General features: G+C 41.4%; 1 protein-coding gene across 6 annotated transcripts in view; it reads left to right on the forward strand.

Moving 5' to 3' along the window:
- LOC1269861 (rap guanine nucleotide exchange factor 4) overlaps positions 1 to 13,622 on the forward strand; it is a 114,325-nt gene that overhangs the window by 14,768 nt on the left and 85,935 nt on the right. For all 6 annotated transcript variants that reach the window (XM_061640598.1, XM_061640596.1, XM_061640601.1 and 3 more), the window contains exon 2: positions 8,354 to 8,783. In XM_061640598.1, the coding sequence (XP_061496582.1) occupies positions 8,749 to 8,783 (35 nt within the window). In that variant the 5' untranslated portion in view covers positions 8,354 to 8,748. The remainder of the gene's footprint in view (positions 1 to 8,353; positions 8,784 to 13,622) is intronic.

Below are 13,622 nucleotides of genomic sequence, written 5' to 3' on the forward strand. Positions count from 1 at the left end.
TGCTTGCTTTCGGGCGAGAATGAAGAACGCTGCGCGTTACCACATCCTTCCTTCAATTTGTCCGCCGCGCAAAGCGCGTGTCTGAAGGCAGCAGCAGCTGGGGCTGCATTGTATTGCCTCCCAACTGGGTGGTGCGTTTTCTTACGTGCCGCAGCGGTGAATTAACCGTAAAACCGTGTTCACTTGTTTAACTTTTGCGCCTTGTTGCTCCTTCACCCCCTTCCCGGGTGTGGTCATGATGATTCAAAGATCGCGAAGTTTAAGCATTGGAGCAACCTGGACCCCTTGGGACCTCTGGGAACTTGAGGTCCGTCCCCCCACTTCCCAGACAATTTTCACACTTCCGCAAAGAACTTCCATTGTGTGCGAACCAGGCACATCCTTCGGCTGTCCCTGATCGGAAGATGTACGACCGTGGTGTTAGCGAGCGTTCTTGAAGTTCCTGGAAACTTAACTCCTCAAGCCACAGCCTCAAGAATCAGCTTGATCAGTCGGAGTGCCAGGCGCCACAGTCGTCGCCAGGGCTTTCGGAAAAAGCTTCCTCTCCGGACATCCACCGGATATAACTTTGGCTTTGTGGTGCAGGTTTGCACGGGAAGGTAGCGCGGGAGCAGTTTGCACGGAAATCAGGAGATCAAGTTTAAAATGGAAATCATAATGGAGCACCCAGCACCCCTGTCCGAGCACGGGGACCTCAGCCCCGGGTGTGGGAGTTTTCCCATTATTTATTCAATTTCAATTAGGCAATGGATCACGCGGAGAGCGGTCTCTAATGCGCCCGAGGGTTTTAAGTAAGATTGAGTCGAACGAGTCGAGTTGGACGCCGGGTTTTACATTCCTGCGGATCGCGTACATTAACGAAAACTGCCACGACAAGGTACATGCTGATGATGGACAAAAGTCTTCAATGCTTCCATTGAACCTCCCTTGTGGTGTGATCCCTGTGCGGTCAGTGACGCGTATCGAAAAACTGTGGAGGCGATGATTTTAAATCTCAAAGTAATATTTCCATCCGGTCAAACCACCGGGTTTTGGGTCCGGTGGATGAGATTGGTAGAATACTAATTTTGTGTTTGCATAAATTTCACTTGACACTTCATTTTCCCACTGACCCGGGGTCCCTCACTGCGTTACATTTCGTTACAAATGAGAGGACAGGGACTGAGTTTTCCCTCGCTGTTGTTGAGGTCTCATACAGGTCTTGTCCTTTCACCGTACTTTGTTTTTTTTGGAATGCTCTACGTAGACATCGAGTCGCCCTTTCTCTCTTTTTGCTGGAATTCACACAGGTAGACAGGTTAGAACGTCCCGGCGTGCATACGAAATTCATCGGAGTTTTAAGAGCATTATAAGTATTTTGCCGCGGCTGTCGGGACAGTTGACGGCCCCGAGGGTTGGAACATTTTTCACATGCTGCTTTATCTGCTTAGCGAGTCCAAGCGAAGACCATGCATGCTTGCGTCGGGGTTACAGAGAAGCGCCACGCTCGGTGCGATGAAGTATGCATGCGAGAGATGGCTCGCCGGCTGCTTTTCGTCCAGCTTGGGATCAAGCACACACACACACACGCAAATCGTTACGGTTGACCATCCAGTGGAAAATAAACTTCTTAACGTACTCGTCTGACCGTCATTCGTGCATGTGTGTCTGCATTGAAGATGAAGTATCATAAGGTCACAGATTTTAACCTCTTTTTTCGGGTTTTCTGACACTTTTTGTTTTGCTGCTGAAACGTAAAGGTTGAAGGATTTTTTACAGAGATTGAAGAATTCACTCAGAAAGGTTCATTTGAACTTTGGTGCCTTCATAGTTAATTTGTCTCTTTTTATAGTACTTGATTATTCTTCATTATTTCCTCGTGAATGAAGTATTAATCCATTTGAAGCAAGCTTCGCCTAAATGAATGCAATCTGCTTAACAATGCATGTGTTTTAAATGAAACAAAAGCTCTTCAAAAGGCCAAGTTCAATCTCAACGACCATTTCGCTGAATCATCACAGTTTTCCCGAACGTATCGCCGCATTCTATCAAATTGAGCAATCTAATGATCTGAGACTTCTTGAACTACTTGAACTCTGTGCTGACACAGCTCACTTTCTGCAAGAATAAATCTAGCTGTATATGGCTGGGTGAACTGATTGAACTGTGACAAGGCTAACTAAAGAAATCCCACCCTCATCATCCTTTATCCTCCGAGATCCAGCCCCGTACCGCGCGGTGTGGAGTGTCAATTTTCATCCCTTCCCTTCCAGGAATGCCTCATTGTCTTTTCTTTCCTTTTCTCGTCGCACTTATCAGAGTCTCATCGGACCAGAAGTTAGCAACTTATCTGGAAACCATAAATCATTAAGCACCATCACGCGACGCTCTAATGCATCGCCAGCCGAGCGCAACGGCAGGGCTGAAGATATGCTTCAAAATGACTTGCTCTGGCAACAGCATCGTGACAGCTTCCTGTGAGGCGCTTCCGCACAGCGTTGTGTCATAAAGGATAATTAATATTTTGGCCATCAGCTCCCGGGAAATGAAGCAGTTTGCTCACACACTCACCCTTGCTTAGTCTCTCGCTCTTGCAATCTCGAGAGAGAAAACTGGCTTGTCGTTTGACAGCGTATCAGCAATTTTAGGCGGGGGAAAGTGTTTGGGAAAATGTCGAACCCTTCTTCCCTGCTCTAGATCGATGATAAAAGGTCAGCGGCACTGTAATCGTTTAATTGGAGGATGACACCTGCCAATTTTGAAGTTAAGGATAGGCTTTAACTTTAGGAAAGAGGAAGCTTTCGAGTTTATTGGTGATTGTGTAGCAAAATGTATATGCGGAACATCAAATCGGGATTTTATTTGCATTTCGAAACACAAGGATGATGAGCTCTTGGGACCCCTTTTGTCACGAAGCAATTTATTGATTGCTGCTGTCCTGTCAGCGTAAAAGCGATTCGAATGGGAGCACGATTTAGTTAAGGCACAATCGGTCAATTTTTGACGCACGATTTGTGCAGGTTATGATTAATGTGCTTACACATTTTCCATGACCATAGTATCAACCATTATTCGATCGCTTTCCTTTCACCAAGCGAATGTGACTGCTGCTCTCCCTCTTTCTATTTGTTGCTATTATTAAACGCGCCCAACCTCACCAATGCACAATGGGCAGTTTAGAACAAATTTCGGGATAAAATTATTTTTGCAGAAATTGTTAGTTTTTATCATTTGTAGTAAAGTGTTATGATAGTAAATAACATTTTATATGTAGTTTGCATCCATACCACCAGGTGGCGCTACATAAAATAGTGTTTTAAGGGATCTTTGCTTTGTTTTTTTTAAATTTTTGTATGTTTTTTTTCTTGTATTTGTTGTTTCTGGGCCGGTCTGGTGGTACAGTCGTCACTCGTACGACGTAACAACATGCCCGTCATGGGTTCAAGTCCCAAATAGACCGTGCCCCCATACGTAGGACTGACTATCCTGCTATGGTAACAACAAGTCACTGAAAGCCAAGCTCACTTCACTAGTGGGTGGTACAGGCAGGCCTTGACCGACAGCGGTTGTTGTGCCAAAGAAGAAGAAGAAGAAGATTTGTTGTTTCTAATAGTATAAACCATTTTAAAATATACTGTGATGTTCCATAATATATGAATAAAATATAATAATTTTAAATAAGATTATATTTTCTGCTTTGTATAGGACAATTGTAGCTGATTCTCATCACTTTTACTCACTGGTAGTACAAATATTAAAAATTTACATACACAATTTAGGGGGATGCTATTAAAAGCTCCTGACGTCTAGTTCACATTTATAAAGAACTGAATAAAGGAATTTGAATAATTAGACAGAGCAGGTACATTGAAATAAAGTAGTTTCCAAATTAGTAATGATAAGCAGCACATATTGTTTGTCTTTGAAGGTTAAAATTTTAAATCTGTTGTTTAAAAAAAATAGGAATTACACATTTTCCTGAGCATTGATATCACACAATATTCATCGAATACTTTTCCAAGTCCTGAACTGCCTTCAGAAGGTGTAATAAAACTAAAAATCTGATGTTCTTGGTTTTACAACTATCTGAAAAATCAGAATTCAACTATAGCTACAAACAAAGTATTTACTTCATTTGTAAAGTTAAACCCTGTCTTTGTTTTAGTGTGTGTAGCTACTGATATTGAACTGGTTACCGAATCAAAGTAATACAGCTCATTATACAAAATATCCTTCTGGATGCATTTTCTTCCTTGCAAAATATTCTTTGTAGCATATTCCCCTCTATCCTTATATTTAGTTTGTCATGACTTTTGGGAGTTTCTTCTCCCAAAACGGCAATAGATGCTGGTGTATTCATAACATTTTGCTGTTATGCGTATAATTTTAGAATTATTTTCCTTACATCCGTCTATAATCTGGAGCAGTACCAAAAGGTATCTGGTTCTGATTTGCTTCATTATATTTAATAATAAAGTCAGCAATACGGCCGAAGGAAATAAAAGGTAATCAATAGCCCGTAGAATATATTTTTGTAGAATACACTAAATACGCTACACTAGGCACCTATGGAGCCGCCTAGTTACGCATGTGTCTGTTTTTAGAAAAAGTTGATATGAAAAAACTTCAATAAAATTCGCGTTCGCAAACTTTCGCAGAATATTTCTTCACAGATTGATACTATATATATTACACTATTATGTGACATATATGAGACAACGCCACTCTACGCCACTTCCATAATGGCATCAAGTCAAAAATTAAAATGATGAAAATTTTCGGGAAGTTTTTTCAGTTACTATCGTATATTTTTGCAAAAAAATAACTTAACTCAAAATCTTTAATATATTTATAAAGCTGGCTAAATATCCTTTTTAAAATGTCTAAACTTATCAAAATCGGTTCATATTTGAAAAAGTTACAAAGGTTCAAAGTTTTCCAAAAAAGTGAAAATTTGTCTGCGTTTTTTTAACAAGTCTCGATTTTGAGAGGACTTTTCTAGAGAACCAGAAAAGATAAAGAGCTCATATTCGGTATTTTTCTTAGTTTAACCCTTAGTATTAAAACCTATTATTTGGAATTGCGCTATTACAAAGTTGATTTTTTGAATTTCATCCCGGCAAATGCCCATTGTGCAATGTGCGACAAATAGCACCGGACACACATTTTAGCACCGGCAAACATTGGGCACGCCACACTAAACGCTGTAAATAGACGCAGCACGCAACATTAGCTGACCAGCGTGTGGGCGGATGGACTGTGCGTGGTACTGCGTGGTCCTTAAAACAAATCAATCATCCCGTAGCCGGAAGGCTTTGCCCTTTGATATGTCGGACAAATTGATGATGGTCATTGAGGCTTTCAGTGACCAAATAAATCAAACCTCAAAGACATTTGCACCTACCCTAGCAGGGCTGATCTTTCCGCGGTCCTGTTCAACAAAACGCAAATGAATTGTTGGATGTTTTGCGAATGTGTTACATCAAGCGTCAAACGCTGTGGGCATCCCACGTGCGGGTTGCCCTGTGAAAGCTTTCGAAACTTTTCAACCCCTTCTATTTTCCAACGAGCGTTTGGGGGTGGCACGAAAGAGCACTCCACATTGTGGTGGAGTGGAAAATTGCTATTCAATTATCCCAGCAGGAGGGGATGGTAAGCGCAACTGGTTGAGCTACTGCTTATTGATGGAATGAATTTACCCCACGCAGGGTAAATTGATTTACTTGTTATTTGGGGCGGTTTGGTGGCGAGTCAATCTGAGGGAGAGTGATTTTAGGGTGGATTTTGGGAGGGTTTATTGTAAAACGGTTGCTTCTAATGCAAACCAAATGAAATCCGGCAACAGAATTATAATTGATTCCGGAATCAAAGCTAGTTGGTATAAATGCTTTAGGTTATGTTGTGGTTGAACCGTACTGAATTATTATTGTGCTTAAATATTTATCGAAATGCTACTGAACACATCGTAAAATAATGGAATTAATTATTGTTGGTATCCACTGCAACCGTGCACATTTCGTATTGATTAATCATTCCAAAGCCAATTTTATCTACAGAATCTACTCCCCCTTTGAAAACCACATTGATCGCCATGAACTTTTTGCTATCACTATCAAAAGCTGAAATCGAAATAATTACCAACAACAGGTATTCGAAACTTGCATTTGATTGCATCGAAGTTTTACGACCGGAAAACAGCTTTAAGCGCTACCGGAAGCTAATTAATTGATGTTGCAAATTAATCATTTTCAATGTGGTCATTAAGGGAAATTATTTTCCAAACCTACCACTGCGCAGCAAAAAACCGCAACCCACTCAGAAGCGCATTTGCTTGTTTGGTGCGGGGGGTTGGTAATTGAAGGGAAAATAAATCATTGCAATATGGTCGACTGTATGAATGCATGTTTGTAAAACCAATTTGGTTGCATTTCAGCATGTTGGTTTTAAAACGTAATCTATAACACTAATATTTATTCTGAAATAAGTGTGGAATGTTTGGGTAGAGGTAGGAATTGCATACTTTAAGGCTCAGATGTTTAAAATAGCCTAAAAGTATGCAATTCTGCATACATTTCATCATTTTATAGCACGAAATGATCCTTTTCGTTGTTTCTTCCTGCACATCTGCATTGCAAAATCTGCCTTCAAATCTTTGTAAAATCAAAAACTCAATTTGTGGAATGAGCTTTGGCTGTTTTTGTACAGGATTTAATTCATTTAATTAAAACGAACCACCAGCGTCAAACATGTTTATAATATTTATTGCGGCGCTCATTCTAATCCGCTTTCAAAGACTTTCTGCGTACACCGAAAGAGATGGAGCATATGATAAGCTTCAGCTTTCTCCTCTGAGACGCCATCAAGCATGTGTAAAAGTTGCTTAATTAATTCATCCAACTTCTATCCGGATAGTCAAAAAATAATTTCAACTCCGAATGCAAATGAAGACGAAATGTTTGGCAAAAGGCCAAGCCAAAGGACATCCTTCTCGAAGTTGCTGGATGGGTTCCTGCTCGGCAATGGAGGAAAAAAGGGCAAGCAATACCGTTTGTAATAATCATCACGCCACAGTACGGTTCGTGCATATATTTTGAGACTTTCATTTAGTACCGGGTGCCCCTAATGCCTGTCAATACTGAACGTTCAGTGTGTGTGTGGGAGGAAGCTGTTTTCTGTGTACGGTAAGGCGACCGAGAGTTTGTTCACCTAAACCACTCAGCACGGCTCAGCAAAAAGTTGCTGTCTGCTTGGAATAAATAAAAAAGTACCGTCTCAAAAAAAAAAAAAAAGTAAAAGTACAAACGCCACACAAGCGTAACCGGAATTGAAACGAAATTTACTAATCAAACTTTTCTCTTTCGTTTCGTTGCAGGAAGGACGTGGGTACGAGCGGTTCTCTTTTTTTCAGCCCCCACTTAGCTCGATTCAATACACAGCTTGTAATAGGTTATGGGTCGGATGGGCCGTCGGTGAGGAAAACAAACATTAAAAGAAATTTAATAACATTGAAAACCATTGCAACCACAATCCAATGTATGCCACGTGCTGGTGAAAAAAAAAGCATGTAACGAACGACTGTTTGAATGTTTAGCCGCAATGTGGTAGGCACTGCCACCGCCCGGAAGTATGCAAACACGCGTATCACAAACAAAACCTCGCCATGGTTTCGTGTAATATGTGGCGTATGGGTACGTGGAAAATTGAGATTTGGTGTTATCTCGAAGAAAAATACCAAAAATAGGAACGACGCTTACAGTGTGTGTCTGATCATGTTCGCATTAAGTTGTTTTTTTTTTGGTTGTGTTTTTCATTTCAAATAGGTTATACACAATTTTCATTATACGCTCATCATATTCACTGAATAATTGATACACACTTTGATGCTTTGCTGTTGTAAACATTTTGTCACTCACTGTCATATTGCTTGCTTTGAATCGCCTTTTGCCAACATATCCTTGTTTTACAACTCTGTTTTCCTCCTTCCATTATTTCTGATTTTAAAAAAAGCTACCATACGCTTTTTCACACTTTTCATTTTCTTTTGAACCCGACAACAACAGTGTATGTGTGTGTGCGTGTGCTAACGTCAACGTACAAACTGCGGCAACTGGTAGCGTGTGCCAGCCATCAACATTCAGGGGAAACTCAGTTATCCTATCAAGGCCGTGGCTGTTGTTGATATTAGACGGTGACTGATTTTACACCAGAATGCGTTTGAAGTGAAATGAGAATATTGAGTCACTCGCAAGCGTTGAGATGGGTGAGAGTGTGCCTATTTCACCGTCAAAAGATTTGTTCGAGACTGCTGCTGCTGCTGCTACTGCTGCTGCTTGATGTTTACCTTTCCCTAACGCTTTTCACCTTCATCCCACAGTGAGCGCTTGAGAATCGAAGGGGGTGAAGAAAAAACGAATGAAAACCTGTGTTGATTGTGTGTGTTTGTGATGTGAAAAAGTGTCAAAGAAAGTTTGCGGACTTGTTTTCAGCTTGGAAGCTTGGTGGGTAGTGTGCGACACAGGGTTTGGAGGCTATTGTAGCATTCATTCCTTTTGCTACGAGAATACGGCTTGTTTACTTGTGAGGTGGCATTGTGACACATTCACTGTGTATGTGTGTGTGTGTAAAGTGGTGTTGAAGAGTATGCGAATCGGTATTAGTGCACGTTCGTGGTTTGTTTGTATTTGCTGCCCGCAGGTGAATGAAGGCGCTTAAGCCCGTTTAATAGGACCCTGACGCGACCGGCTCACACCATCAATAACGTCCTTCATCATGGCGATGGAATGGATTACGGCAATAGATAAACGGTAAGTCGCAGTTTGATTGATTAGCGTTATTTTTGAGGCATTGAGAGTGAGGGCGAGCGCAAAAACTTTTCCTTCTGAGTGTTGAAGCATTTTTGTGAAACATCGAACTCGAACCATCTGACTGTGAACGTTTTGGCCCCTAAATGTATGCTATTCATGCTCTAGATTGACTGTGTAGACTATGACAAAATGAACGATGTTTATCTGATGATTATGTTACTGATTTTGATTATTTTATCTTTATTTAACCCTTTCAAGCCTGTTGTTAAAACATACTTTCAATTGAGATCCGTTTTAAAGCAAAAAAAAAAATCAAGTGATGCGCCTAAAAGTATGCAATACTCCTGATAAAACTGTTATGTTACATTCACATGAAATACTACTGTTACAAAGCTAATCGAGGAAAACACAACAGTGGGTTTATGGGTTTAATTTTCACATTCTACGAAATTAAATTAACAAAAGGGGACGAAAACAATACAACAGCAGTGTGGTATTAACTTCGCCACACTCTTCTACTCAGGGAATAAAACAATCGAAACGAAAACAGCAAACTGCGTATGTTCAATTCCCGTTCACTTTATGATTTAATTCAAACGCAACAAGGCAACATTAAAGCAAATTCCGTGCCACTGCCTGGTTAGCACCGTTTATTTTTCTCCAAGCGCAAAAATGCATGCTTCCGAGGATTTCCTGAATTGACCGTAAATTAATGCGAAATGAATAAGTTATCTGCTGAATGTGCCAAACCGTATCGGGGTGTGCATGCGTGTGCCGAAGGGTTTTTTGTACTCAATGATCAAGCTGTTAAGTTTATGGTGGTATAAAAAGTAAAATTTAAACGAAAACAAAAAAGCTCTAGCACCAAAAAGTAAAATGAATTTCATTCGTTCTTTCCTGGATGAATGAAATTGGATTTTTTGTTCCTCCCGCGCGGCACAGAAAGAGGCAGTGAAAGGGATATAATTTGATTTTCTGCTTCCGTTTTCTTCATGCCATTTGGATTTATGTTTTGTTCTTTTGAAGGCTGTTAGTTATATGCTGGTGGGTTTAAATCCTTTTTTCTGATTCATTTGCATTTGATGTACTTTCTAGATGGGTTTAAAGTGTTATAATTATCACTGATTATGTGTTAATGTTTTTTTTATTCATTGCATTGTAGTAATGTTGATGATTTATTTTGCTCATAAATCACTACTAGAGTAAAACAGTCCTGCAACAGCCTGAAACTGTCACTAAATGGCTTCATTTGTGATCATTTGCCAGCCAAAGCTGGACGATATTCGCGGAAATATCGCACGCTCAAAAATCAATATCCCAATTGCTACTCTTTTCCACCAGCATCGCCCGAAAGTGTAAGTGAAAATAGACCACAATCAACGCAGTAATAAAAAAAAGTAAAGCAACATCTCAATCCGCAGCTGAATCAATATTGACTTTGCGGCAAAGTTAATCGAAATTTGTGGCTACACTCTCGAAGATGTGTCTTCGCGTTGATTCCGGCGAAAAGATTTAAGCACACGATGGGCGTCGCATTTGATTGTCGAACTCTCTCTATTGCTGGCTGTGATTGGGGAAGCGGACGGAGAGGATTTAACACTGTTGCCGTTCAATTGGAGAACTGAAAAGCAAAAAGTGAAAAGCGAAGAGTAAAAAACAAGATACGTTTTTTACTTGTGGTTCGATGACACAAAGCACACCCGCACCGCCGAGTGTCCTCATCGAGCGGGCGCGCGTGTGTGAGTAAATACAAGTGAAAATCGATTTTAAATCCCAACTCAATCCCAACCGGCGTGCGCGCCTTTTGTTCGATTCGGTGCGGGCAGAAGCGTATTCTTTTAAATATACTTTTTAGCCGCCTGTGACAGCATAATCTTCTGATCGGTACGGTAGCATCACCCAGCAGCAGCAGTAGCAGCAGCATCGTCAGTCTCATCGCAAGTAGCAATGAGCGTGTCGCGCGTATTTGCTGAACGATTTTTCAACCTGTTTGCCTAAACGATTGACGTGTTTGTGGAGAGGGAGCGAGCGAGAGAAAGAGACCAAGGTAAAAATAGCAAGAAATGGAAGCATTACGGCGAGCGAAAGAAAACGGATAATATTGACTGTTTGCTAATTTCTTCGTCCCATCCGCCTATTATGGACGAGAATGGAGGGTGAAACCGCTGTGTGTAGCGAAAAGCTTTTCCGAGCATTTTTTTCCCTGGAGCTGACATTTACTTTAAAGCTGGCGTAAAATTAAAAACAATTCGTAGAAAAAGTTGTGATTTTAAAGGAAAATCAAATAAACTAAATTGGTTCTGTTGACTATAATCACTCTACCAGAGTTCACTAAAACCATCCTCTCTGTGGCGCTTGTTGTGTGATGCAGCCAATCAGATTTGTTCATACTTTGTGGTAAATTGCAAAGATCTTCCATCTTCCTAAGTGTTTTACACAATACTGGTAGCACGAAATGAAGAAGGTGCTCCAGTTTGGTACATTGCCGCAATCATCTGCACGAAGAAAGACAAACTGTGGACGGTTTCCTGGAAATAATAATATGATTGCAAAGTCAGGCTTATTGCTTATTCATTTTGTTGAAAAATTTCAATATAATTTCGATGCCGGAAAGGAAGGTTTGCCTGATTGCTGGTAGCCGGGGTTTTGCTGTTGTTCGAGCAAAAGGGGGAAAGGGTCACTTCAGTACCGTGACCATGGAAATTCTTAGCGAATCCGGTTGTGAATACTTAACGGTTGGAAATGGTTTCCTTGGCGGATGGACAGAAATTGAATTTACAATTAGATGAATTTATTCGGTTGCGTTGATGCCGAAGCTTTGATTTTGTGTTTCATTTGATGTTTTGATGGAATGGATGATTGTTTCCCACTGAGCAGGGTTCGAGCTCTAAAAAGCTTTAAGAAGTGCCTTAAAACAATCACTTTTGTGTGTTTGATTGCATACTTTACAGCGCGCGCTTGCAAAAGTGCCTAAAAGTATGCAATCGGTAGCAAGCGTGCCTTCATAAAGTCGTGTAAATAAAATCAAATTACCATGACGCTGTCGAACGCTTAATTATTTCGGTTTTAATTAAGCTACCAATGGCGATGATGTTGTTGAAATCCAATGCACGTTTAAAACAGCTTAAGAGCTCGCTTCTAAACAGTTAAAGCGAGCCTGTAAATGTGTGAAAATGTATGAAAAAACAGTAAAGGAACTCCATGCTACTCCCATCCCCTTCGGAACAGTATCATTCATTCGCCGTGCCTGGAAGTTCAATTTAACTCCAGATGCTGGCGGCGTGCTACGACCATTTTGCTTCAATTTTTTTTGGTTCGTTGTCGCTTCCTCGCGTTCTCGCGCAAGCTGCGCCACACGCGACAGGGCCGAGGGAATTCAGTCGGAATTCACACAACATCGTTTTCCAATTTGCACCGTACCGTGACGTTCCGGGCACTGCGACAGATAACAACCGTGTGCCGCACCTGTCAAAACACTCCCGCACGCACCTACCTCTTCTATGGGGTGAAGTGGCGTTGGGGAAGGGGGGAGTGAAAAGGGGCAACATGTGAAGTGGGAACATCACGGCTGCTTTGCCAACAAGCTAACGTGTCGATTTGTTTCTCGGGAGGCAAAACGGCAACGGCAAAAGTAGCGAGGCGACAAGGTTTGGGCGCTTGGGGACACGCGGAGTAGCGCCACCTGGCGGTGACAGCGAAACGGCAATCCATACTAGCCTCGTCGGAGTTCCGGAGTAAACACAGCTGTCGTAGGCGCGTTTAGTTTTTTTTTTATTCCTCAACAGTCGCCCGCAGCGATCGAAGGACGATCGATATGCTCCGGCTTGGTGCCGGAAATGGTTCAACGTTCGCGGCGTGCCGTTTGGCGTTCTGTAAGTACGCCGTGGTGCTTGTAAAGGAATGGTTGAATAGAAGTTTTTTTTCTGGATGCAGTGCCTTATGGGTGATGTATTTGGGCTAGGGAATTTTCTATTGTTTGTGTCCCTAGGCGTGTAAGACTTACAAATTTTGAAAGAGTACATGCGTTACTGTACTTCCAATAGTAGTTAAACGATGAAGTCATTTTAAGTAGAGTATGAGGGGTGTATAAACTAAACAGTCTATATTCTGTATGTTTTAACTGAAAAATAAATTATCTCCAAAATCATGGACAAAGGGGGAAAAAGCTCCTGAAATTAGTGCGTTGAAAAGTGCACGTCCTGCTCAAATAAGGAAAACATCGTGTAACAACCCTGAATTTAGCTTTTATCTGCTATGTCTTGCTTGCTAAAGTCCCTCAAACTACAGAAAAAACAGCCCGCAGTTATACCTGTGACATCTTTTCAACAACATTGACCTCTCCTCATCTTTAATCTCACACAAGCAACGAACCAAATAGTAACTGTAGAGGTCATTACATCAAAGACTAAGCAGCAGTAGCAACAACAAAAACACACACAAATGCAAATGTACACCCACAAAATTAACAGCAAATACCGGGACAATGGGAGCGAAGGACAACACCAAACATAAGTGAAAGAAAACTTTACCCCTGGTAGTGCTTTACACGCCTCCCTGGTACCGAGAAAAAAACAGTTCCAAACCTCCAAACAACAACCGACAGAGAGACGAAAAAGAAGAAACGAAAAAAAGAATCACAAAATAGCGCAACAGGGTTGTCTCGTTACAAAACAGGACGATCCGCTGCCATCGTCGTCCAAAGTCCCGGCGTCAGCATTATCGTCACCATCATCATCGCCATTTATGGTACGACCGTGATGGGTGGGTTGGGTGGGTTGTGGGTGAACTAGGCGCAGGACACATACACGCGTACCAAGCAGCGCCGAACGAATGGTCCTG

The sequence above is a fragment of the Anopheles gambiae genome, chromosome 2 (assembly GCF_943734735.2).
Source record: "Anopheles gambiae chromosome 2, idAnoGambNW_F1_1, whole genome shotgun sequence".
Lineage (NCBI taxonomy): Eukaryota > Metazoa > Arthropoda > Insecta > Diptera > Culicidae > Anopheles > Anopheles gambiae.